At 45.4% G+C, this 27720-nt stretch overlaps 1 protein-coding gene across 9 annotated transcripts in view; it reads left to right on the top strand.

The window, feature by feature from the left end:
- The window catches only part of TECPR2 (tectonin beta-propeller repeat containing 2), a 128591-nt gene that overhangs the window by 98219 nt on the left and 2652 nt on the right, over positions 1–27720 (top strand). For 7 of the 9 annotated variants that reach the window (XM_085889367.1, XM_085889365.1, XM_085889368.1 and 4 more), the window contains 4 exons: positions 7815–7963; positions 9371–9506; positions 14668–14817; positions 17115–19105. In XM_085889367.1, the coding sequence (XP_085745493.1) occupies positions 7815–7963; positions 9371–9506; positions 14668–14817; positions 17115–17290 (611 nt within the window). In that variant the 3' untranslated portion in view covers positions 17291–19105. Of the gene's footprint in view, positions 1–7814; positions 7964–9370; positions 9507–14667; positions 14818–17114; positions 19106–24534; positions 24828–27720 lie in introns of those variants that run through there. The other 2 variants (XM_085889370.1, XM_085889369.1) reach the window with 2 other exon arrangements.

Raw genomic sequence — 27720 nt, 5'->3', positions numbered from 1 at the left:
TTTACCAAAGGTAGTTCCTGTCAATCAAATCTTTTGCAAATCAAATTTGACACGGTCTGGCACCTTGTCCTGCTCACCAAACTCTCTTCCTATGGTATCCAAGGCCATCTCCACTCGTGGCTCGCAGACTTCCTCTCCTGTCACAGTCAACGTGAGGCCATAAATGCAGTTCTCTCGTCCCCTCTTCCTGTCCAGGCTGGAGTTCCTCAAGGTGGCGTTCTGGGCCCTGTTCTTTTTCTGGTTTTCATCAATGATCTCTCTGACTCTCTGGAAAATCGTCTTTATCTCTCGACTGATGACTCCACCCTCTGCCGTACCATCTGTCATCCCTCAGACAAGGCAAGCAGCTTCTTCGCTCTCTGCATGTCTGGATAAAATCACAAACTGGTCCAACACGTGGAACATGTCTTTCAATCCTGAGAAATCTCACACTCTCACTATGTCTCTCCGAAAGGATCGTTTGGAACCCCCCCCCCCAATCTACTTTCTCAACAATCCCCTAGAAGAAGTCCTTTCATTCAAGCTTCTGGGTCTCACTATCTGCCATGACCTTTCCTGGGAAAGCCACATTTCCAACCTGGCCTCCAAAGCCAGTCTGGGAATCCTCCATTGTGGAAAGTCCTTACTCGGCCAACTTGAGCCCTTGACCACATACAAAGCGTTCGTCCGCAGCCTGATGGAGTACTGCTCTCCCTTCTGGGCTGGAACTCCTGCCTCTCACCTTTCTCAGCTTCATGCTGTGGAAACCAAGGCATTTAGGATCATTGGTATCTCCTGCGATGAGGCTGAGTCTTTGGGCCTCTCACTCTCTCACCGCAGGCAGGTCAGTGGTCTTTCTGTCTTCTACCATCTCCTTTCTGGTCTTGCCCCCTGCTCTTTCTGCGATATCTCCCTACCATATTTCCGCAGGGTGCTCAAGGTCCGCCAACAACCCCCTTCTGGTGAAACTACCAAAATCACGAGTCGCTGCTCACCTTCACTCTTTCATTCCTCTTTTTTCCCGCCTTTGGAATAAACTCCCTCACTCTCTTCAATTCCATTCTTCCCTCCAGGCCTTCAAAACAGCTGTTCACCACCACCTCTTATCACCCCCATCCAAAACCTCGATCTTTTCTACCCCCGTTAATCCACCCCAAGCCCACCTCCTTAAAATTCCCTGCTTTCCTTCCTGAAAGTCCCTGTAATGTCCATCTTGTATTCCCCATGTTCCTCGCCCCATCCCTCTTCCTTCCACAGATCTCCTTATGTCTCTGTTCCCCACTGTTTTGTCCTTCCCTCTCCCACCCCTCTTGTCTCATGCTCCCCTTGCTGTGTGTTGTGTGTTAGCTCTCATACGAGCCTTGACAGTGTGTACAAAAAAAAACAAAAAAAAAGGTGAGGGCTTGTGGAGTAGCTGGTCAGGTAGCTAATTGGGTTGCAAACTGGCTTAGTGACAGGAAGCAAAGAGTGGCTGTGAGTGGGAGGATGTCTTGCTGAGATGGGAGGATGTAAGTAGTGGAGTACCACAGGGATCAGTACGAAGACCATTATTAGCCCCCGTTGGACTTGGTCCGAAATGCGGGCCAATGGATTTGGTCTCAATTTTAATGTCTGTGTGCGCGTTTGCGTCCACAACCATATCTCGGACATCTCTCGACCGATTTTATTCATACTTGACGCATGAAAACACATGATGGTATACATATGTATGTCGTTTTTTTTTTCCCCCGACATCAGATCCAAGATGGCCAAATTGCGGACATTTTAGTCGTAAAAAAACAATAACCCGGTGTCAAACACGTCCTCAACCATTTCTTGGCCATGCGCTTTCCGATCTTGTTCAAACTTGGCAAACAGATTCCGAACGATGGCTTACATTAGGCCATCTTTTTTATTTTTCCAAGATCAGATCCAAGATGGCCGACTGGTGGTTATTTTAGTTGTAAAAAAACCCGATGTTGACCACTTCCTGAACCATTTCTCGGACCTGCATTTACCGATGTTGTTAAAACTTGGCACCCAGACAAAGAATGATGCCTTACATGTGCACGTCATTTTTTGCCGACATTAGTGTGTACTAGGTGCGGTGGGACGCAAGAAGCACGCGGGCCACCATCTACTCCGCTTTATTGCACGACCAGAAGCACAGTCCTGCCACCCCTAGCGGGCAAGGAATGATATACGAAAACCCAATCACGTGACACAGCACACTTCTCCCCCCGTAAAATGACCCGTCACATAATGAACGGATACTCACAACATGACCATCAGAAACCCATCAACACTCATAATCCTCCAAGTACCGTGGCCGCACCCTGACCCGCCTCGGACGGGCAGCGCCACCAGACAGTCCAGGCTCATACGCCTCCCGGCTCGGTCGAGGTGACACCCTCGCCGGACTCGCACTTTCCGCAACACCAGCTACCCCCGACTGCCCAGCCTGCTCGACGTCCCCGGGTAGGACGGCATCAGGCGAAGACCCCCTCGGCACCGGCCCAGCCAGTCCCGGCGATACAACGTCAGGTGCCGACGAGACTACCGGTGGGGGCCCCACAACGTTCGGCTCGGGGAGGTCCCAGCAGATATTGATGAAACCTCCGCACACCCCAGACGATGCTGAGAGCCTCCCGTTCAATCTGGGCATATCCGCGCTCTGCTGTGGACAGGGTCCGGGATGCAAAACAAACAGGCCGCTCGGAACCATCGTCCATCCTGTGGGAGAGCACTGCCCCGATGCCATATGCAGAGCTGTCGCATGCCAATAGGAGCGGACGCGCAGGCTCGTAGTGCACGAGGACCGTATCCTCTGTGAGCAGCCGCTTGACGCGGTTGAACGATGCCTGGTGTGCAGGCCCCCAAATCCAGCGCTCGTCCTTCTTGAGCAACCGCGTCAGCGGCGCAAGTTGTGAGCTGAGCCCGCGCACGAACCTTTGGTAATACTGGGCCATACCAATGAACGCGCGCAGCTGCGTCTTGTCGTGAGGCGGTGGCATGCGCTGAATCGCCTCCACCTTCCGAGGACCTTTCAACAGCCCCTCCGGCGTGATGATGTGCCCGAGGTATTCCAAGCGCTGCTTGAAGAACGCGCACTTGTTCCTGTTTAAGCGCAGGCCGCACGCTTCTAGCTTCGTCAGCACTCGGGCAATGTTCGCCAGATGCTCGTCCGCCATTTTCCCCGCAATGAGTACATCGTCCAGGTAGGTCTGAGCGGGCAGGCCACTGCAAACCTGATCCATGGCTTTCTGCCACAAAGCTGGAGCCGAAGCAATCCCAAAACAGAGTCGGGTATATCGATAGAGTCCTTGACACGTGTTGATTGTTAAAAGCTCGCTACTCCCGGGATCCATCGGCAGGTGAAAATATGCATCACGCAGGTCTAGCTTCGTGAAGTATCGACTCCCCGCCAATCGCGCATATATTTCATCGATTGACGGCAATGGATATTGCTCCACGCTGAGCCCCGGGTTAACTGTGGATTTGAAGTCCCCGCACAATCGGACGTCCCCATTCCGTTTCAGCACCGTGACAACCGGGGTGGCCCAATCCGAGCATGACACCCGTTTGATCACTCCACAGGCCTCCAGCCTATCCAGTTCACCCTTGACCTTGTCCCGCAGGGCATACGGCACCGGACGCGGTTTACAAAACCGAGGAACCACCCCTCCTTCAAGAAGAGTTTCGCCTCCATGCCCTTGAGTTTCCCAAGGTCGTCTCTAAACAACCGTTGATGTCTTTGAAGAATCTCCTCCAACTGATCCTCCCACTGGCTCGGCACGGGTTGCACAAGGTGAACTGCGGCCCAGTCTAGCCTGATGCGGGTCATCCAATCTCGGCCGAGGAGAGACGGCCCCCTCCCCCGTACGACGTACACCCGAAGCGTGGTGACCTGGCCTTGATACCGCACAGACACGTCTGCCATCCCGACTGGCGTTATCTTCTCGCGGGTGTACATGAAAAGCGTGAGGTTTGACCTGATAAGCTTCAAGCCGTTGAGTCTACGCGCGGTTTGCTCGCCGATGAGCGACACCGCTGCTCCCGTATCGACCTGGAACGTGATCGGCGTTTCGTTCACTTCGACCTCCACCGTCATCGGGCGCGCCGTCGTTGGGCCAACTGAACCCAGGCTCAACACCGGCCGCTGGTTCCGCCCCGAGTCGCGTTGCACATCGCCGTCCACGACTTTAACGGTGGCCGACGCCCCACGGCACACACGCGCCAAATGACCCACCTTGTGACATTTCAAACACACGTTTCCTTTATACGGGCATGCACGGCGCAGGTGTCGACCTCCACATCCCAAGCACGTCCGCGGGGTCACCCCGCCGCACGCGTGGCGACGTCCGACCCGCATCGAAGGTCGTGCGCGCGTCCCGGGGTGCTCGCGACCCCGCGTGGCCGGTGATGGCTCGAACATCCCCGCGAGTCTGCTCAACCGCCATGTGTGCTTTCATTTTCTCCACGATGTCCCGAAACTCCAGCCCGTCATCCCGGGGCCTGTTCGGTGCCACTAAGTCACCCAGCAGCCGATAATGCTCCGGCGAAAGCGAAGCGAGCAAGATTGACTTCTGCTTGCTCTCGTCGACCACATCGTTCGCGTGGAAATAGCAATCCAATTGCTCTGAAAACGATTCGAAGTCGTCCCCGTCGAAAACGGGCATAAGTCCGTATGATCCCATCTTCGTCAGCCAACTAGTGTGTACTAGGTGTGGTGGGACGCAAGAAGCACGCGGGCCACCATCTACTCCGCTTTATTGCACGACCAGAAGCACAGTCCTGCCACCCCTAGTGGGCGAGGCATGATATACGAAAACCCAATCACGTGACACAGCACAGACATCAGATCCAAGATGGCCGACTGGTGGCCATTTTGTTATTTTAATGTGTCCCCAACCATTTCTCAGACAAGCATGGTCTGATTTTGTTCTAACTTGGCACAAGCACAACACATGATGGCCTTCACGTGTACCTCACATTAGTTTGTGATCTGATCAAAAATGGCCAACTGGTAGACTGGTCTTGGGGATACCAGAGTATTCCATTTTAGTTGTACATACATATGGGCTAGCCCTTTAACTGCATTCAGCAAAATTACTAAAACAATGATATTTTTTTCCTTTTTATTCATAATTTACATCAACAATTTGGATAATGGGGTGAAGAGTAGGCTTTCCAAATTTGCGGATGACACAAAGCTTGGAGGTGAGGTGAATAGCAGAGGGGGTAGTGATCAGATTGAGGAAAGTATTGATACTTGCATACATTGGGCAAAAGATTGGCAGATGGAATTTAACCTGAGCAAGTGTAAGGTGTTGAGGATGGGAAAGAACAATGAAAATAGAGATTACAGGATGCAAGGGGTCATTTTGGAGTGTGTCACACAGGAGAAGGATCTGGGGGTGGTAATTGATATCGGAGGTAACCTGGCAGTACAGTGCCAGGCAGTTATACGTAAAGCAAATGGGGTTTAAAGTTGTATTCAGAGGGGGAACATTTATATATTAAAAGAGGTGGTGTTAACATTGTATAGGAATTTAGTGAGGCCAAATCTAGAATATTGTGTGCAGTTTTGATCACCACAGCTCAGGAAGGACATAGATGCCATTCAGGGTTCAGTGTAGGGCTACTAGATTGATTCCGGGCCGAGCTAGACTCAGCTATGAGGAGCGGCTGAAGGAGACGTGGCTTTATTCACGAGAAAGGAGGAGATACGATTGAGATGTTTAAGGTAATGAAAGGTATAGATAAAATAAGTGCAATGAATTATTCAACAGAATAGACAGTGATAGGGCCAGGGGCCATAGCCTGAGAGTAAAGAAGAGGAGAGTTAAGACGGTAGTAAGGCAGGGGTCTTTCACTCAGAGTAGTTAATGTATGGAATGGCTTCCCTGGAAAGGTAGTGGCAGCAGAAACAGCAGATAATTTTAAATTATAATTTGATAGACACCAGGAAGTTATGGAGATAGAGGGGTATGGGGATGTTGACAGGACTTTTAGGTAGTTTGAGCATTGATGGGTGATTGTGTGCGTGTGTACGGAGTGTTATCTGTGGGGGTCTCGTCAAGGGGTGTTGTGTGTTTGATGTTGTGTGTTTCTCACCCAAGAACTGCCTTCACCCATTCCTCCCCTACCCACCCCCACAAAGTAAAAAAAAAAAAACTAAAATAAAATATAACCTCCAAAAAAAACAACAAAAAACATTTTGCATTTTTCTTTTTTTATACAAGTTGGTCTACCTTGTGTAACTATCCTTGTTATACACAAGGTGTATCCTTGTGTAACTGGAAAGGCAATTGGTTGAGATAAAATAGCAACATAAATGTTCAAGGCCATCAGAAACCAAGAGGTCTTGATGAAACTGCAACAGACAGTGAAGAAGGAAAGTGAAAAAACCTGGTTATTATTTTTTTAATCTGGAAAAATAAGGAAAGTTATTTAAACGTTAAAAAAAAAGAAAAGACAAATCTTGTTAATTGAGAAGATTGATATGTTCATATTGGGAGACTATCAAGTGGAAATCATGGAATGTTGCATCTTCTATGTTCTAAGATTGAAGTGAGTGGAGAATGTGGAGGAGAATTTAATGGATGATCATCGTTGTGGAGAACAGCAATGTCGGGATTGACAAGTATCTGGAAAGACAAAGATGTAACAAAACATAAAAAAGAGGAGTCTGGTGAATGCTCTCGTATTTCCAGTTGCAATGTATGGATGTGAGGAGTGGACAGTGAAAACAACAAAAGAAAGGAAGAAGATTGAGAGGTTTGAAATGTGGTTTTGGAGGTGAATGTTAATAAATCCATGAACTGCAAGAAGAACAAACAAAATCAGTGCTTGAAGAAATTAGACCACCGTGTACATTATAAGTGCTGATGATAAAACAGTTTCTGTCGGGCTTTGGACGCATCGCCCAAGCAGAAAACAAAAGTATGAACAAGTCATCCATGCTGGGTAGGGTTAAGGCAAGAAGAGGAAGGGGCAGACCTTGTATGTGCTGGATGGATGGGGTTGAGGTTCCAACCAACTTGTTCTTACCAGAGCTTCGGAAAGCGGTGTAGGATAGGGATGCTTGGAGAAATCTGATCATGAATGTCACCAGAAGTCGGAAACGACCTGATGGAACCGGATAACTGGTTATAATAATATTTACTTCCGGTAGGTGTGTGGAGCGGTGACTCTTAGCCGAGACACCACCCATGTGTAAATATGTCCCATTTTCTCCAGGTTTCCCTCAAGCGACTGTTAGGAATGGGATTATGCATCAAATAAAGGTCATAATCGGGCCGTAAGAGTGTCGGGGGCAATATCACATGTCACACCTGAAGCCATAGCAGGGAGAAATCACATATGAGTCCCCAAGATACAAGTTATATACAATCCATTTGCAGTTCACATGTAAAAAATAATAATAATTAGACAGGTAATCGGATACAAAGCGATACATCATTCATGTGTAAACACTCATTTAAGCACCTTTATTTGATAAACATCATTGTGGACGAGCTGACAGCCTACCTGGAGGCCCAGCAAGTTGAGACTGCTCGGATCCATTTGTTTGGGGGGGGGGATGAGATAAGCATAAAATGTCTCAAGGAAGTTGGGTTTCCTTAAAAAAATTTTTTTACAGTTTAGTGTTAAACAACAGTAGCAGGGCAATGACAAACCACCTTGAAAAACCCTTGTTAAGAAACTGCTTCAGGGGCACCAACTCTCTGTGAAGAGGACGGTACATCAAAATGAAAATTACAGTTAAATGGTAATGATTGTCATCATTATTTGTAATGATGTACGTTTCGTTTTCATCTTTCCCTCCACCTCTGCATCACCAAAAATCCCAGCTGGTATTCGACTGGTGAGCGTGGCATGTGGCACTGAAACTGTCTGGGCATGTGATACAACAGGCATGGTATATTTCCGCATCGGTACCCAACCCCTGAACCCAAGCAACATGCTGCCAGCGTGGGTCTCTCTGGAACCACCAAGCCAGGTTTGAGTACAGCACTTAGCACTTGCTTTTAAGGTGTTGGATACCAGTGTTTTTATTGCTATATATATATATATATATATATTTTTTTTTTTTGAGATTGTGTTCATGCTGTGAAGTTACCAACATGTGTTGAGCAAAATTGAGTGTTCCTTTCGTTTTTATTATCCCCACGCTTTTCGAAAAAAAAAACAGGTGGAGAGACCCCATTGTAAGTGGTTCCGTCTATCTGTCAGTCAAGCTATCTCCTCCTAAACGGTTGTGCAGAAATTCACCAAACTTGGTACTTATGATCACCACATGGCAAGAAGGTGCGAGAGTGGTACCATTTTGGCCCCGCACCCTGGGGTGGGGTCAAAAGGTCAAATACCGAAATATGCAATTGTGGGCACATTTTTAAACAAACTCTGTATGTGCAATCAACATTGGGGGATGCATGAAATAGGGAACATTTTTTTGGATTTGACCCCCGATTCCTGCCCCAGGAGGTGGAACGGATTTCTTAAATTAACTTTTTAGATATTTTATTTGTCATTTCTGGTGGAACTTTTTACCTTCTTTGAACTTTGCTTTCGGAAGGAAGTGTGGGGATTTACGATGGTACGCCATCGACTCCAGTCTGGTTTGAGGTGTGATGTGCTAATTCATTGATGAGGTGGTGAGTTATTTGAGTGATGCAATTTTTTTTTTTTTAGAACCTCGTGGAGGATCTCTAAGTCTTACTCACGTTGTTGTTCTTGTGGACTTTTTTGTTTCACAGCCTACAGTTTTCATCGAAACTTCCTGAAACTTGACATGCATACTGTATGTAAAAATACCCTGCGCAGACAGTAACCATCTCCGATTTTGAAAATTGCTTCTAGAAAAAAAGTTATGACGTCAAAATATCTCCGCTCATAAAAATCGCCTAAAACATTATCTCCGAAACTAGGCAAGCTTTTTGAATTCTGTTTGCGGGAATCGAACAGGGCATTAGCAGAGATGAATTACCGCACATATGATACATCACGATGACGTCATATCATTTTTTATGACGTCATTCCTATTTTTTGATATTTTTTTGTTTCACAACCCAGAGTTTTCATCGGATCTTCGTGAAACTTGCCATGTATATGCAGAAAGCCCACGCGCAGGCAGTAACCATCTCCGATTTTGGAAATTCTTCCTAGAAAAAAAGTTGACGTCATAATATCGCCACTAATGGAAATCGCCTTTACCATTATCTCCGAAACTAGGCAAGCTGTTTGAATTTTGTTTGCGGGAATCAAGCCGGGCATTAGCACAGATAATTTATCGCAAACCTGATACATCACAATGACGCTATATTCGTTTTTATGACATCATCATTAAGAGGACGAGGATCTTAGCTCATTTGAGCTTGTTTTTTTTTATCTGGTCTGAGCAATGCAGGGAGCACCACTGTGCAAGCTGGCGTGTAGTGTGGATGACAAGCATGTTTGGGCTCTGGATGCCCGTGGAGGCGTGTTTGTTCGCAATGGAATCTCAGACACGTTCCCAATCGGTGCCAATTGGGAGTTCCTAGCAGGTGGGGCTTCCCGAGCTTGCATTGTACAAACCACACTCTTTGATATGCTTTTTTTCATATTTGTCAATTACTTGCACAAGTTTCACTTTCTCATCATTTAAATCGGCAACAGATTTCTGTGCTATGGTATATATTAGTTCTTGCATTGTGAAGAAGTTATCATAATGGCCTATCTGCAAATGTAACCTAATTGGAGCGGAGTATGTTTTTGGGAATATACCCGATGAATAACATTTTTTATAGGGAGGTTGACGGAGATGGGGGAGAAAATATTGCACCAAGTTACATATATCTGATCCGGCAAACAAATTGTATTCAGACATCTACAGTCTTGAAAATAATTATGAAAACACACACAGCATTTGCAAAAATCATGAGTAACTGCAACTGAGAGATGGAAATAATACATACAGTATACAGAATGCATTCGAACAGAAAATATACAAAAATAAAATAAATCGTTTTTTTTTCTTTTCTTTGTTGGAGCGAGGCTCATGGACGTGCATGGTAGATCTGACAGTGAGACAAACATCAAGGGAATGAATGAACAGAACAAGAGGAAAAGAAGGAGGGGGTGAAACACTGAAACTAGCAAGTAATATGGTTGGGTTTGGCAAGGTGCATTCTGTAGTAGAAAAGGGAGGCTTGGAGGACTGAGTGGAGGGAGCAATATTGGAGAAGAGGCAGTTCAAAAAAAGATAATAATAAAAAAACGGAGACCACCAACCTGCTGTGACGTGAAAGTAACCAACCTTGTATTCCAGCCTCATCGTGGGAGATTCAAATAATTATGAGAGCTTTTGATTCCACACAATGCAGGAGAGACAGACGTGATGCTGTGATGCCAGCTCATAGTGGAGAGCAGTACTCCATTTTATTATGGACAAAGGCCCTGTGAGTATTTCTGATTTTCCGTGGAAAGTCTTGGGTTGACGGAGGGTGCCCAGTCCTGCGGCTGGCTTTGGAGGCCAGCTTTGCTATATGGTCAGTTCAGGTAAGGTCATGGCTGATGTTGAGGCTGATAAGTTCAAGATACTGAGCCTTTTTCAGTGGATGACCGAGGAAATAGATCAACGGATTCGTTTGACGATCTATCCGGAGCGATAGGGTGAGAATGTGAGATTGTCTACTATTGAATGACATGTTCCATTTATCAAATCAGTGTCTCGTCATTTCCAGATCAGCAGAGAGATACACAGTGGTTGTCTGCCGAGCAGTGGGATGGGGGTACTGTATGACTCAATGTGAATTCATTTGCGAAAAGGAAAAGAGGTGTTTTCACAGCATCGGAGAAGTCATTAACATGACCTCTCCGATGCTCTGGAAGGCAGATAGTAAGCTAGGAAAGTAACTTCACCGACACCATTACTCTTTTATTTGTGATGAGGAACAAGATAGAGCCCTAAAGACTGCCTTAGCAAACACCATTTTCCACTGGGAGAGGGGAGGGGAGGAAAGGGTTCCATTGATGGAAACTCGTCGACTGTGTGAGTGGAGGGAGTCAGAAATACAGGAATGAAGGTGGCCTTCCATGCCACAGCCAGAGAGCTTGGCAACCAAAGCAGTCAGCCAAACTGTCGATTGCCAGAATATGTCTTGGGAGACCGTCCTCATCTCTTGTTTGAGATTGAGGATCTCCAACCATTGCTGAGAGAGAGGAGAAACATGTCCATAGTTGTGACTAGGATGGATTCCAAACTGCTGGTCAGAGATCAGCATGTTTGCCAACAGGAAGGACATCAGCAGCAATGATGGATTCCATGAATTTGCTTGTAATTGGAAGCAAGCTCACTGCCATAATTAATAGTGTCTCTTTTTGTACCCTGGTTGTGGATGAGAGTGAAGTTTGCTGGCTTCCATGCAGAGGGGTGGCAGCCAAAGGAAGACAGACTGAATAGGGAAAATACATGGGGAGTAAGTAAGAATGGCAGGACTTGAGAACATGGGTACTGATATTCCATCTGGGCCCATAGCTGAGGCAGGTCCAAGGCCAGACAGAACTTCCTCTTGAGTGAGAAGGACATAAGGTCCACTAGACATTAGTAATGTTGGGGTAAGATGGGGACAGAATGGTATGGGTTGGCCCTTGCTTGGGATTTGTTTTAATATTTGAGGTCTCTACACATACGACCTTTATGACAATTTAAGTTATGGTGTGAAAAAGAGAGTTCTGGATTATGGAGTCATTGTTGAACCTTTGGTGAGCTCAGTATGAAGATCATGGTGTGGCTCAAGGACACGAACCTGAGGTGAGCTTCAATAGCTAAGCCAGTGGCGGTGCAAACTCTCATTTTCACACTACGAGTGATGATTGCATATTTTGGACTTGTCACAAATTATTGTTTCTCATGAAAGATCATTGGAGCGCACACATAACTAGAGAGGTCAGAGAACACATTATCCCGCGCTGTCTTGAGAAACGAGGACATGGGCGGCGTCTATGAGCGGCCAATTTGATTGGTCGTAATGACGTAAAATGCCGTGATATTTTGTTCAAGTAATGCTGAATGGAAGGGTTTTGAAAGTGCAAAAAGGCAATTTGTGTTCCACAATGTTCAAGTGTATAATGCAATTTAAATAAATATTTTAAAGGTCGAAGAAAAAAATTCTGGAAGTTTACCGCCATTGATGCAGCGTCTTTTACGCCACCTTATTTAACAACGTGCCTGTTGTTTGTGTCCTTTATGACATCGTTTGTGTCCTTTATGACATCCTTAAAAAGAGTAAGTTTCCTTTTTGGAATGATTTTCAGTTTTGGTTGACTGCTAGACAGAGTTAAAAAAAAAAAATGATCTCACTCCTCTCTGTGCATGTGCGATCGGGACAAATTTTAAAGCCAAAGTAGTGTTAAATTACAGGTTCCTTTTCCGATTCGTGTTCAAAATATAACGTTCAATTGAAAGCAAGTTGTTGCTCGATCATAAACTGATATTTGTAGACAATCAGATGGACAGAAATGAACCAATTGCTGAACTCCGCTTTTCACTTCGCGTGTGTGGGGCAATGAAGGTTATTGTGGAGGAATATGCATCGTAACATCTGTTTTTGTGAAGGAAGAGTTTGTGGGAGATGGGGGAGACATAGAAAAGAGGTTGAATAGCATCGGTGTTTGCATTGCATCTCTTGATTTCAAATATTGTCTCCACTACGAGGACAATGATATTACCGTTCAAAGGATGAACAGCTTAAGGAACAGGAAATATCTTTAGTTCTGGTTGTTGTAGTCTGGATGATCTGTAAGGTGGTGATGTCACATAAGTATACCACACTACAAAGGATAGGAAAATATATTTTATTGGTCACACTATAAATAATGAATAGGATGTCAAAATGTGAAATATTTTAATCACTAATTGTATTTGTATTATGCAGTTGCTCAATTATTTCAAACTAAAGAGTGACAGAAATGCCTGAAAGCATCGGTCATTTTTCTTTATTGGAAGAAGTACGTCACCTTTTGTTGCCTTACAGCCTGGAATTAAATTACATCAAACCAGACTTTTTCCACCTTTATTTATACATCCCAACCCGCAACTTCTAAATGAAAAACAAATTCTACACATTTCAGAAAATTAATTAAAAATACAAAACTAGAATATCTTGGTTGAATAAGTGTTCACCCCCCTGAGTTAATACTTGGTGGAAGAACCTTTGACAACAATTACAGCTGAGAGTCTGTTGGGATACGTCTCTACCAACTTGTCACATCTTGATTGGGCAATATTCACCCATTCTTCTGTGCAAAACTGTTCAAGCTCAGTCAAGTTGCGTGGGGACTGTTGATGGACAGCAATCTTCAAGTCATGCCTCAGATTTTCCATTGGATTTAGGTCAGGGCTCTGACTGGGCCACTCAAGGACATTTATCTTTTTCTTCCTTCGTCACTCCAGTGGAGCTTTAACTGTGTGCTTCGGGTTGTCATGCTAAAAGGTGAACTTCCGTCCCAATTTCAACTTTTTTGCAGAGGGCAGCAGGTTTTCCTCTCGGATTTTTCTGTATTTTGCTCCTTCCATGTTCCCTTCGATCATGACAAGTTCCCCAGTCCCTGCTGATGAGAAACATCCCCATAACATGATGCTGCCACCACCATGCTTCACAGTGGGGATGGTGTTCTTTGAGTGATGCGCTGTATTGGGTTTGGGCCAATCGTCAGACCACAAAACTTTTTGTCACATGGCTTCAGAATCTTTGAAGTTTTTTTTTTTGCCATAAAGTCTTGTAGCTCTTTCAAAGTTACCATTGACCTCTTGGTGGCCTCTCTGATCGGTCTCCTCCTTGCTTGGTCATCCAGTTTGGAGGGACGGCCCAATCTAGCCAGGCTATTGGTGGTACCATATGCCTTCACTTCTTAATGATTGTTTTGACTGTGCTCCAAGGGATATTGAAGGCCTTTGAAATATTTTCATACCCATCCCCTGATCTGGGCCTTTCCACAACTCGATCCCGGAGGTCTTTTGAAAGCTCCTTGGTGCTCATTGTCGAGTCTTTGTTGTGAAATGCACCACCCAGCAGAGGAAATCTACAGGAACAGCTGATTTTATTCTGAAATAATCAGAATCACAACAATTTAACACATGTCGAGGCTAATTAACTTGGTGTGTGATTTTGAAGGTGATTGGTTTCACCTGAGCCAATTTACAATTGCTATTATAAGGGGGGATGGACACTTATCCAACCAAGATATTCTAGTTTTGTATTTTAAAATTAATTTTCTGAAATTTGTGGAATTTGTTTTTCACTTGGAAGTTGTGGGTTGGGACGTGTAAATGAAGGTGGAAAAAGTCCGAATAAATGTAATTTAATTCCATGCTTTTAAACAACAAATGGTGAAAATTTTGAAAGGGGGTTTAGACTTTCTATCGGTGTTATATATATATATATATATATATATATATATATATATATATATATATATATATATATATATATATATATATATATATATATATATATATATATATATATATACATGTACACACACTAAGTAACCAGTGTTAGTTGACAATGCACAAATTATATCAACCTTGCATCACATCATGAGGCAAGTGCTCAGATGCAAATGCCGAACAGGTTGCTCATGTTTATTGTCAAACTGTACTGAGTTGTAGTACAAACGAGCATTCTTAAACTGCTGAAACTTTCTCTCAAACTTGCATTTCAGAGCTGAATGGGATAGATCTAGCCGTGAGTAGCACCACCACTTGGCTGTTGCTGCCTGGGGGTGATATTGCACGGCGTGTTGGCATACGGGCTATAAACCATGCTGGAGACTACTGGCGTCGCATGCCAGGTTGTTTGTCGGCAATCACAGGTCAGCATCACAGGAAGGATTCCCATTACAGCCTGTTTATAATTATCTGTGCTTTCCATTTTTTTACTTCTGGCTTTCTTTTAACACTATGCTTCTTTCTACCTCCATAAGTTACACTGAATATTGAGGCTCGAACAGTCTCTTTGTTGTATTCAAAGTCTAGCCTCGTGGAAGAGCAGGGTGAGAGAGGGAATTAGGTCATGCAGACATGACAATTTGATGAAAAACAGTTGGACGCAGCGACGCGCTACTCTGGTGCATGCTCCCATACCTGACCTGACCTGATAGAGGTTGGAGGATGAGCACGAGGGCAGGATTTGAAAACATGGGAAGTGATGCAATCTGGGTCTGACAATTTGACGCCTTCAGTGTACTCGTGCATGCATCACCGTGCCCGTTTTGGGTCTCAATATCCTCAGACTATGGGAACTTTATTTTTGAAACGCCCCGGTAATGCGCAGTCAACTATGGATGGGAAGGACTGGTGCGTTCCTCTGCCGAACATGTTCCTCAAGCCATCCTTCTTTATCTTTCCCTGGGGCACCACCATCCAGATTATTCTGCTCACTTGATGTTCACAATTTCTTCCTCAAAAATAGTGGCCTCTGTAACAAATCACACAAGTACAAGTACAGACAAAGTGTGAATGAAAATCATGGCCTCTGTACCACTAACCGCATTGCATTGTGGCTAAGCCTTGAGAAAAAGGTGTCATTTGGGTTTTGTACAGTCTCCATGCTATTCACCCACTCAGTGCGGAGCATGACCGAGCTGTAATACATGCTGGTCTATCCCAAAGCTTAAACCACAACAATTGTAATGTTCATCAGATACGGGCCTATTGTTAACATTATGTCTCTGAAGGGACAACACACCTTCCAATGCAAGTCTATTTTCATGCATCAACAGTTGGGCTCTATTTTCTAGAAGAAGAGGGTACCCGGTACAGTGAGCCATTCCGTCAGCAAGAGCTGACTGTATCAACAGATTTTGTTTATTTTATCTCGTATCTCATTATACCTGCTTTACGTCGGATACTATTGGGGGACTCCAACTGTGATTTACACCATCCGCACTGTTCACCGACCGTATCTCACGGGGACATTCTGGATCCCTGTCACCCATCCAGCACAATGTCAATCCAAGGCCACATGTTAACACCTTATCGGTGTGGTTCCCCCCAGGAAGCGTGCGACAGAACCCTCCGGTGACAACATGGATTGACAGTGATTACAGGATATCGACTGAAATGAAAATATAATCGAGTATCGATCCCATCCAGCGAAAACACGAACGTTGGGTTAATTTTGGCCCAATGTCAGCACCGCCGTTGGCCTCACGTAATTTTGTCCATCGGCTCGACGTTGGCCCAACGTTGGCCATTGTCTCATCTCTTATATGCCATATGGCCCCGTTGAACCAACGTTTGTTCTAATATTGCTGATGTCACTTTTACAGTCTTTGGATCAACGTCAGTATGCTGGGCAGCATGAATGTTGCTTTCTTTAATCCATCAAAAAAAAAAGCATCACTAAATTGTGTGTACCAATACTTTCCCCCTCATTTATTGAAGCATCATTATCACTTGTCATTGTTCTTCAGCATGTGGTTGCTGGTTGCATCATTCCTGGAATGCCAACTATGCCACTAAAGGCATCTCTGTGGGTTTGGGCAGAGATTTGGAATTTCCTTTGGGTGTCAGCAATAGCTTGCGTCGTCTTTGTTAAAAGATACTGTGGAGTCTTTAACATCCACCAGATAATGCTGACAGACAGGAAATCAAGATCAATGTCCATCTGAGGGATCCATTGCACTGCTTGCAAAATACGAGGATGGCAGTTTACGAGTGGATTGATAATCAAACCCAGACTAGATAGCTCGAAGGCAAGTACACCACCTCTGAGGTTTCCTACCCAGCCCTTCGCTAACACTGCCATTGATTCTGTTGTGCATGTTGTGAAATAATGTCGTAAGTGTCGAGAATTTCTCAGCAAAATTCATGATGAATTCAGATTTGCACAAAGGGTTAAATAAGTTTATCTCCGAGTTATTCTCGCTTTGTATCTCAGCCTCAAAGATCCCACGATGTCCTCCGTGAAGAGTAGGTGAGCTGTCGCCAGCACCCTGGCCAAATTCCAAATTCCTGTTTTAACGTACAGGGGGCGCACTGCATCTGACAGTGGGACCCCTCGAGCATTGATGCAAACCAGCAGCCACGTGCTGCACACAAAATTAAATGAAATCTCAATTTCATCCTGTTCTTCTCTCCGTCTACCTACCTCGCTACCCTCACTCAGTGAATGAGACAGATGAAGTGTGGGGTGTGAACCCCAATGGATCACTCCTGCGCAGGCTCACGTGCACCATCCGCTTTCCTAAGGATAGGGAGGAGCAATCATCCCCATGGCCTTCCGCACGTCTGGAAGGCCTTCACTGCCACGACATTCTTGGAGATGATTGGGAAGTTTTGTGATGGCCTTTGCAATGGTATGGTTGGAAGACTTGTGGCTGAAATTGCCATGGTGATATGTTGTCTTGTTTCGGTTGACAACATTGTCTGAAACTCTTCAACTTGACAAAATGCAAACCTTCCAAAGCGTTGTGGCCATGATTACACATCTTTCACATCCTCTCTGAACTTGGAATTTTAGATGTACCATTTGGCTCAGAGCAGCCTATTTTGATGTCCACTGGGTTTTGACGGCATTAAATTAAGTGTGTGCAAAGTAAGGATAGCAAGCTAAACAAAATACAGGAGAAATGGCAGTGGTTTTATTTTATGATGCTAAGAATGCAAGTCACAAAAATGACCTTATGTATGTTTTTTTAATCTGCAGGCAATTTGCTGCTATCTCTCCAGTTGTATACACCAACAGTGACCAAGCAAATGTAATATAGACGCTTGCACACATCACAGGAGTCTGAACTTGCTGTCGTAGGACAATATTGCCGAGAACATTGCTTTCTATTTCAGATGGACAGGAAACTCGTGCTTTGATTAAAGAGCATTTGCCTCATTGGAAACCCGAGCAGGTACGTTTAGACCTGCTTCGGATCATTCCCGACTCAAAACACAAATGGCCGAAGTTATTTACTGTTTGGTTATCATTTCGTTTGAACTTTCCAGCAAGCTTTGCACGATCGCTCCAACACAAATGGAAGGTCAAAAAGAAAACGTTCTGTGTTTTTCTTTCCATTTGTCGATTCAAAGCATGTTCAGAATTCCTTCTGTGTGTCTCTTTTTTGTGATCGTTTCACGATTCAAAGGTAGAACTATGTTGAGTTTGACGAGTTACATGTACTGGAGAAGAAGCCGTCTGTTAATTCTCTCAGAATTACAGAAGGAATACTTCCCCCTGAATTGGGGGTATTTCAGTACGAGTTGTAAAAAAAAAGTACTTTCAGTATCCCCACTGGGAGCGGCACTGCGCCATACATGTTAGCATAGAGAGAATGGGGGTCCTCCCCCTACCCTGAACCCCTGGGACTATTAATTTAATTCACCACCTAAAACATTCCTGGACACACCTTGAGTACAACCAGCAGTTTTCAAGTCCTTCCATCCAGCGGTTCAGTTGTGCATGGAAGTCAAATAAACAAACACACAGACACTTTGTGAATCTATATCACGAGAAACACCCGCTCCTTACAGGAAAGTAATACCCCCCTCCCCCTGGTGGGGGTCACTAAAGCACTTGCATTATGCCACGTGTGCAGTACAAAATTACATGTCATCTGCACAACTGACTTGTGATACCCTCTCCCACCTCCTCCTAGGTCGCGTTGTACACCACACGTTTACAAAGATCATTTGCATCTTCCCACTCCCCCAAGAAATCCTGCAATTACAATTTTCGTTTTAAATGGCTAAAAATTTCCGGCCACACCCAAAGTACAACCACCAAATTTCAACCCATTCCGTGCAATGCTTTAGAAATACATACAGGTCAAACACACAAGTGTACACACACACACGACCACCAAATTTTATATACCAGTACTATATTAGGATTTAAGCACTTGTTTTCTTGCGAAACATCAGTTAACAGTATTTTTGTAATGTAGTGTAAGACATTCGTGTCTTTTTTTTTTTTGTGGAGAAGTGCTTTTCACACAAAAACATGTTCAGAAGGTGTTCTGCGCATTGTGCTGATCGTATGACGATTCAGAGGTGGAACTCAATTGATTTCAATGGCTTATGTATTTAACCTTGATTCAAGCCAAACTCAGTTATCGTGTAATACTCGAGCTTTGTGCCAATAAACATCGAGCTATTTTGCTTGGAGAAGTGTCGGGACACATTTGTGGTTGAAAAGGTGAACAGTAGCCATCGATAACTCGGTCAAGCACCTTACTCATTTACCTGGCAATTTGGGAGAGTCTGGAGCGATGTGCAGGGTGCTGTGTGAGAGGTTGTTGATGACAAAAAAATGTTATCCTTCAACGGTGTTCATTGTCGAACGTGAGATATGAGAAAGGAAACTGAGAACCAGGCAATAAAATAGTTTAACCAAAGGCCTTGCTTTGATAACATTTATATGAGAATTGGGCTTGGTGAGAATCGTGATTATTTATTTATTTATTTATTTATTTTTGGGGATGTGGAAGATGGAAAGGTTGTTGCAGCTGACTGTGGCAGCTATCTTGAAATTCAAGATTTCCACATAAATACAGCACATGAGTACCACCCTTCAATTCCTTGCCTGCAAATTGTAGTTCCGAGCAGAGTACCTGCCCTCCGGGCGATCTCGTTCTCAGCATGCAACACGTTCTTCTGACGTATACCTTTATTTGGACAGAGTATAGGCAACTCAGGTCAGGTCAGGTATGGGAGCATGTGCCAGAACAGCACGTCGCTGCGTCCACTTTCCGCCGGTACTCCAGGGGCCTCCGTCTGGCCATCCCCCAGGCAGATGCCAGGCCCATCCCCATCTCCTTGAGATGATGGTCAACCTGTTGCAACCATGAGGCACGTGGTCGACCCACTGGCCTCCTCCACTCATGAGACTCCCTCGCTGAGAGAATCTGGTGAGCAGGATCAGAGTCAGGAAAACGAGCCACATGTCCATACAGCCGCAACTGACGCTCACGGACTATGCAGGTAACAAATCTCATCCGAGTCTCTCTCAGCAACCGCTCGTTGGACACAAAATCCGACCAGCGATAGCCAAGGATTCTCCGAAGAGACCTGGTACCAAAGGAATTAAGTCTCCGTCTCAGATCCTTGGTCAGAGTCCAAGTCTCGCACCCATAGAGCAAGACTGGAAGTACCAAGGACCTGAAGACTCGGACTTTCGTCCTCCCGCACAGGTACCGGCAGCGCCACACCCCATGATCCAGTGAGTCCATGACTCCCCAGGCCCGACCCAGACGTCTATTGACCTCTGACTCGCAGCCAGCAGAGACATGAATATCACTACCAAGGTAAGTGAATCTCTCCACGACCTCAACATCCTCACCACAAACAGACACAGACAGGACAGCAGCATCCAAGATGTCACCGAAAGCCTGGATCTTAGTTTTGACCCAAGAAACCCGTAATCCCAACGGCTCCGACTCCTCATTCAGCACCTCGAGGGCCCCCAAGAGGATGTCTAAAGTCTCCGCAAAGATGACTGCATCATCTGCAAGGTCAAGGTCCGAGATCTTGACATTCCCAAATGACGCACCGCAACTTGATCTCTCCGACATCCTCCCTAGAATCCAGTCCATACAAGTGCTGAAAAGTGTGGGGGCCAGTACACATCCCTGACGAACTGCAGTAACAACTGGAAATAAGTCAGAGATGGTACCACCACACTTCACAGCACTCTCAGTACCAGAGTAGAGTTCAGACATCAGATCGATCAGTTTTGGTGGCACCCCACGAAGACGAAGAATCCTCCAGAGGACATCCCGATTCACTGAATTGAACGCTTTACAGAGATCAACATCGGCTGCAAGCAGCCCCTGCCGAAACTCTCGTCTGCGTTCGGTGAGGACACGAAGTGCAAGGATACGGTCAATCGTTTACCTCTTTGGTGTAAAGCCTGACTGCTCTGGACGCTGGTGCTCAAGCAGATGGTGGCGAACCCTATCGAGAATTATCCGAGCAAAGACCTTGCCCGGCACTGAGAGCAGCGTCACCCCTCGGTAGTTGTTGCAGTCTTGGCGATCACCCTTCCCTTTCCAGAGAGGGACAACAAGGCCCCTCTTCCAGTCAGTTGGGATGATGCCTGTGTTCCAGGCAGAGCACAGAACTGCATGCAACGACACGAGTGCAGCATTTCCACCAGCCTTGAGAAGTTCGGCATGGATGCCACAAATCCCTGGAGCTTTGCCCCGTTTCAACTGGTTCACCGCAGCCCGTGTTTCCACAAGCGTAGGTGGACCACAGTTGATTCGAGGGTCAGCAACAGGGATTGTAACACCCTTGACGTCCAACTCGACAGTTGGGGGATCAGCCTGGTACAACCGCTCAAAGTAACCGGCCCAGCGGGCCTTCACTTCAGACTCCTCTGTCAAGAGCCTACCACTCTCTGCTCGAACTGTAGTGCTCCGAGGGATGGGCTTGGATGAACGTAATGCGCGAATTCCCCTGTAAGCGGGACGAGAATCACCTGTCCACAGGTGATGCTCTACCCCCTCACAGATTCCTCGCACATAGGCCTCCTTGTCCACCCTCAGTGCACGTACAGTTTTACGCCTCAGCTCCCTGAACAGCTCAGCTCTGCCATTCAGCCTGGCCCTGCGACTCTGGTCAATGGTATCCAGTGTCCCTTGAGAGACAAAATTCTTCTTTGCCCTGCGGTGAGCTCCAAGGCATCCACCGGCAACATCAAGGACGGTGGTCTTGAAGGCGCTCCACAACTCTTCAGGACACCCCAAAGTACCCAGACCCCCCAAGTGTCCACTCAGCCTGTTCGCAAACTCCTCAGCTACTCTCTCATCCCTGAGCTTGGCAACATCCAGCCTCGGCTGGGATGGTACCATTCTCCAGGATTTAAGGTGCAGCTTTAGAGTTGCTACAACAAGCCTGTGGTCAGTATTGAGGAACTGAGCACTCCGGTAGACCCTGCAGTTCTGGATCATCCTCCAACGACCGTCAATGAGGACATGGTCAATCTCCTTTGCCACACCGCCAGCGTTGGAATACCAAGTCCAGCGATGAGCTTGTGGGCGCTGAAACCATGAACCAGCGACCCTAAGTCCATGACTTCTTGCAAAGTCAAGGAACTTAGTGCCATTCTGGTTCATAGTTCCTGACCCATGGGGACCAACACACACCTCATAACCATCCCCATCAGTTCCAGTCGATGCATTGAAATCCCCCAAGACTAGAAGTGTATCTCGTCTGGGGCACTCATCAACCACAGACTCGAGCGTGGTGTAGAATGCATCCTTCACGGTGAGATCACTCGCCTCAGTCGGAGCATAAACAGAGACCAGGGAAATGATACCTAATGAGTGACGAATCCTTAATCTCATAATACACTCGTTGACCCGTGTTACCTCAATTATCATTGGGGTCAGCTTATTGGACACAGCTACAGCAACTCCTTGGGTATGGTAACCATCAGAGCGACCAGACCAATAGTAGGTGTAACCACCCACCATTATCTCGCCGCAATCCGGTCTCCGAACCTCAGAGAGAGCTGCAATCCCGATGTCCAAACGCTTGAGCTCAGATGATAACAGAGACAGGTGATCATCCTCTCTTAGGGATAGGACATTCCAGGCACCCACCCGAAGGGACCGCCTCAGGTTAACCCAAGGAGACCGCCGTCTGGTGGACGACACCTCAGCACCACTCCGACACAATCTCCCGCAATTTGACCCAGGGATGTTACCCCGTGGTTTCCCTCCTATCAAAGATTGGGGGTCCCGAAGGCTTTGCCCCAATCCCGTCATCCAGTGAGCTGCCCTGCGAAGGGAAGCTGCACAGGAGGTACTCCCACGGAGTGGGTTTTCAGATTTTTTTGCGTTTTTGCGTTTTGCGGAATGAAGCGTTTTACGGTGGCCGGAGTGCAAATCCTGCCACCAACCTCCGAATAAGAAGTGACCCAACTGCAGGAGGACGTCCGCAGACACAGTTGGGCACTAGATATGGATGGCCGTTGGCTCACAAGGAGCTCCTCCGCCCTTTGACAGGTTTTGTTTTTAATCCTGCTGGGTGTCCATATCCAAACACCCTCCTCACCAGAAAACCTGGTGGGGGAGACGGTTTAGTCGCCGACAACCCGACCATGGAACAGGTTAGTACAGGTTTACATGGTACCTGTAGCAGGTCACAGATCGAACCTGACCTGACATAGGCAACTGACAGCTCTGTATATGCAAAAAAAAAAAAAACAACCCCGGCTACGTGCATGAAGCAAAAACATACCTCCTGCTTATAATTCAAAACACCTCATTGCGTTGGAAAACGTGGTGACAGGAATCATGTACTGTAAATGGGGGAGACTTGTAATACCCTTCCCCACCTGGAGTGGTGCTACATGATGCACATTTACATGGAGAATTTGCATCTATTTGGAGAATTACATGGGCACCGCAGGGCCAAACACAGGCGGAGGCATACGTCTGTCTCATCAATGTTCCATTGAGAGCACGGGTACTTTTCCTGAAACAAACAACCAAGCAGCTTGGAGCCTGCTTGCCAAGTGGCTTAAGCACTCAAGCAAGCACTCCAACGAAACGGTTGATAAGAAACTGCTCATTTGGCACGCGATTAGTCACACATTAAATATACACCTCCTGGAGATGCCCAAAATGTTAACTATGTCTGAATTGGACAAATGAACACTTTTTTCTAGAAGTCAGAACTGCTTGTAAGTTCGATTCTGGAGTTTAAATTTTGTAATTCTCCTTCGTTTAAGAGATACTCGTGGTGATCGCATGTGCGGAAATGGAATAATGCAACAAATGCTGATGTCTCCGGGCATTTATAAGCATTGCAATGTACCCAGCCATTCGTAGCTTCGATGAACAGGCATTCGATAATATGAGTGAGGAAAGTGAAGAAAAAAAACTTTATCTTTAAAAAATCGTTGCGGCCTGTTCCAAGTCAAGGCATGGTTGAGCAGGCCAAAAAACATGGCGGCTTCAGACCCCAGCGGGGTTACCCAGGAGACGCCTTTAGACCTCAAAGAGAGTGAGGTGGCCGAGGATCGCCTGATGAAGGATATAATTAAATACGGCCAATAATTATCTTCAAAGAGGGTGTTTTAATTTACCCAAACACTGAATTTTCACTCTTGCACTTCCTTGGAGTTTCTTGGTCTGCATGCAAAGTTTCAGGTGAGTAGGTTTTATGGTTTTGGAGTTATGGAGGAGACACATACACACATACACATTGCTTTTTATTGGTATACTAGCAAATACCACCCGTCGCTTTGCTGAGGGGAACACTGAGATGGAGGGTGGGGGAAAGAGAGAGGAAAGATAAATATTTTGGCACCGATCCAAACAAAATACCCCATAATGACGAAGTGAAAACATGTTTTGAGAAATTAATAAAAATCATCATCTTCTTCTTCTTCTTCTTCTTCTTCTTCTTCTTCTTCTTCTTCTTCTTCTTCTTCTTCTTCTTCTTCTTCTTCTTCTTCTTCTTCTTCTTCTTCTTCTTCTTCTTCTTCTTCTTCTTCTTCTTCTTCTTCTTCTTCTTCTTCTTCTTCTTCTTCTTCTTCTTCTTCTTCTTCTTCTTCTTCTTCTTCTTCTTCCTCCTCCTCCCATTAGGGGTCGCCACAGCGGATCATCTGTTATGATCCGCATAATGATTTGGCACAAGTTTTACGCCGGATGCCCTTCCTGACGCAACCCTGGTCGCCTCTTACGACACAGGGATATGGTACACCTATTTTAACCGGGGCATACACCGGGCCCAGTACACTGGTACTCACTTCGCCGACCTCAGAAGAATGACAGGCTGAGTCAACCTCCTGGTGTATTAATTCAGCAGCCAACGGGGCTTGAACTCAGGACTCGAGCATCCCAAGCCACCATAACCACTCAGCCAACACCAGGCTTTCTAAAAACATGTTTTCACTTTGTCATTATATTATGGGATATTTTGTGTAGATCGGAAATAAAAAAAAATTAAATTGAATAAATTTTAGACTCTGGCTGTAACCCAACAAAATGTGACAAAAGTCTGGGGGTGTGAATACTTTCTGAAGGCACTGTAAGTGCGATTGATTAACTTTAGGAGAAAGCTTGCAGGGTCGGTCATCTTTGTTTTTTACTTTATTATTTTAGGGAGGTAGTTTGTGCTCTTGATATATAGTTTGTAAGCCTCTTCAGTTGTGGTCAGCTGGATGAAAGCCATGCTTTATGGGAGGTTCATTCACAAGAATCACTGCCTGCCTGCCCTTCCAGAGCAACTCACCTGGGAATTTGAAGGCATTAAGTTACTTGGAGTATTTCTTGGGAATACGGTGTGATCAAGCAGAAATGGGAGGGCCGAGTGGATGCTCTCAAACAGAAACCGAGTAAATGGAGTTTACTCGCACAGAGAATGCTCTTAATAACCCGGTAGTTTCCATATCACGGCGTATAATTAAACAGATCACCCTTCCGCCTTCAAGAGGATTTCGCGGCCACACGTAAATGGGTCTGGTCGTCCTTTTTTGGAATGGCACACACTGGATTTGTGCTGACGTCTTGAGCTTTCCTTTGGATCATGGTCCAGGTCCAGGGCTAGTTGATTGTCAGGAAGATCATGCCCTTCCATATGGTTGTGATCAGGCATCTGTTATATGGGTATTCCTCCTTGCCTGGGGAGAGCTCGTCATTCTGCTTCATCACCACGTGGACTTGTGACAGTTGTCAGCCTTCTACTGCAGCACGTTGAACATTCGGAAGGCTTTTAGTTTGCTGCCTTGATGCATCATGCACAAGATGTTCTTGCATGAACCCTCGTTTTGTCACCCCCTTTGAGAGCATTCTCATAGAAAGTACTTTTGTGGAACACTTTTTGCATGGACCATCTGATGTAGCAACCAGTACAAGTAAATAAGTGAAAGCTGCTTCAATGGTTCAAGTTGCGGGAGTCTGTTCAGTCAGATGTTCTTCCCAAAATTTCATGTGCACTTCCAAATGTCCATCAAGGGCATAGCTTGCACTGGGATAAGGTTTCCTCTGCAACTGATCCACGGATGTAATTTTTTCCAGATTTGAAGCTTACTCGACGAGAACATCCATCCATCCACTCCGCTCTTTATAAAAATGTTACCCTTAACCACTACCGACAGGCATAGCATGTACCAAGTGTGTGTAAAAGTTCCAAATTTTCAGGTTAGCAAATTAGTTTCTTGTTTGCCGAATGAATGTCCTATCCATCGTAATTAGGCAGCTTAATATGATTCATCAGGAAGTTAAGAATACAGACGTTTAAGAGCTAAGGGTGGTTAGGGTGGATAATCTTGTGTCTGAGGCCATTGGGTTTGATGTAATTTTCTGAGAGGGCTATCAATTGTGTTTACAAAAAGTGATTCCTTATCGTTCCGGCTGGAGACCCACAGCACGGGGTCAAAGTTCGTGTCCTCCTCGGGTTTTGGGTGAAAGCCAGAACACACCGAGAGGACCTAAAATCCATCAAAATTGGCATCCTTCCTACTTTTCACGCATTATAGCCACATTTTAACATGAAAAATACAGTATCTAATATATAAAGCTCTTTCTAACCACTCACTCACCCACTCATGTTCAGTACTTTCATACCGATGCAACATCAGGTGGACCTGCCTCCTTGGAACAGTTGAAGAGAGATTTGTAATTTGTCATTTGATTGTTTTTCTCACTAAAATTACTTGGTAAAATTGGTTGATAGCTGAACAAATATGGGCAGTTAAAATTTTTATTTGTAGAGTGGATGATGATATTGTTAAAATTTATATATCCCCATTTTTATGATGTATGAACTATGAAATGGAGAATTATAACCCTTCTCTCCCCTTACTTGACTGCCTCCCCCTCTCCATCACTCCTTTCTATCCCCACTCCTCACTGTATAAATTAAATATAAATATAAACATTAATTTTTGTCAAATGTCGAGAAAAAAAAAAACGACAAGAAAAGCCAGGCCTGATTCAGATGGAGGTTTTTGGCAGCATGTCCTGAAATCTGGAAGCCTCTTATGATGTCATGATGAATCGCTCATGCCAAGAAGCCACGGACTACAGATGAGGGAGCTTATCATACCACCATGCAAACTTATGTGTCACATACTTGGTCATGACAATTCCAAAACCTTAAATATATCATCCATGGCGATTGACTATGAAACGATAAAAGCGCTCTCTCTTTCTCTTTCTCTCTATCTCTCTCATTCTCTCTCTCTCTCTCTCCACTCTCTCTCTCTTCCGCCTCTCTCTCTCTTTCTCTTGTACAATTGCTTATCTCATCCCTTCTGCAGCTATCCCATCCATTCTCTCGGCCCTGCTACATTGAATCCTGTGGCAAGGCAGTTGCCATCAAGCAGCTTGCTTTCTCAATATGGAAGCCGAACCCGACTGAGTGCAACTTTAGGTCACTCTGTTAAGCTTGCAACATGTCTGTATCCATCCTTGGGCAAGCCCAGAAACATCGTATTGCAAATCTCACAGCTGAACTCTCCAACCAGTCTCCTTCGTCAGTCATGCCACCTTGTCAAGTCCATTTCTGGTGTTTGCTCCCCATTCATCCCTGCCCTAATCTCAAATGGCATTACTGCAGAGTCTGGTTGAGGTAAGACAGAATGACTCAACTTGGTATGTCCATCGTCTGATGAAGGATATAATTAAATAAGGTCGTTAATTATCTTCAAAAGGGGTGTTTTAATTAACCCAAACACCCAATTTTCACTTTTGCACTTCCTTGGAGTTTTCTTAGTATGCATGCAAAGTTTCAGGCTGCGAGGCTTTATAGTTTTGGAGTTATGCAAA

This window comes from Eptatretus burgeri, chromosome 7 (assembly GCF_056783735.1).
Source record: "Eptatretus burgeri isolate ZD-2024b chromosome 7, Ebu_testis_v1, whole genome shotgun sequence".
Classification (NCBI taxonomy): Eukaryota; Metazoa; Chordata; class Myxini; order Myxiniformes; family Myxinidae; genus Eptatretus; species Eptatretus burgeri.
Note: the sequence above shows the minus strand (reverse complement) of the source record. Positions and strands in the feature narration are given on the sequence as shown.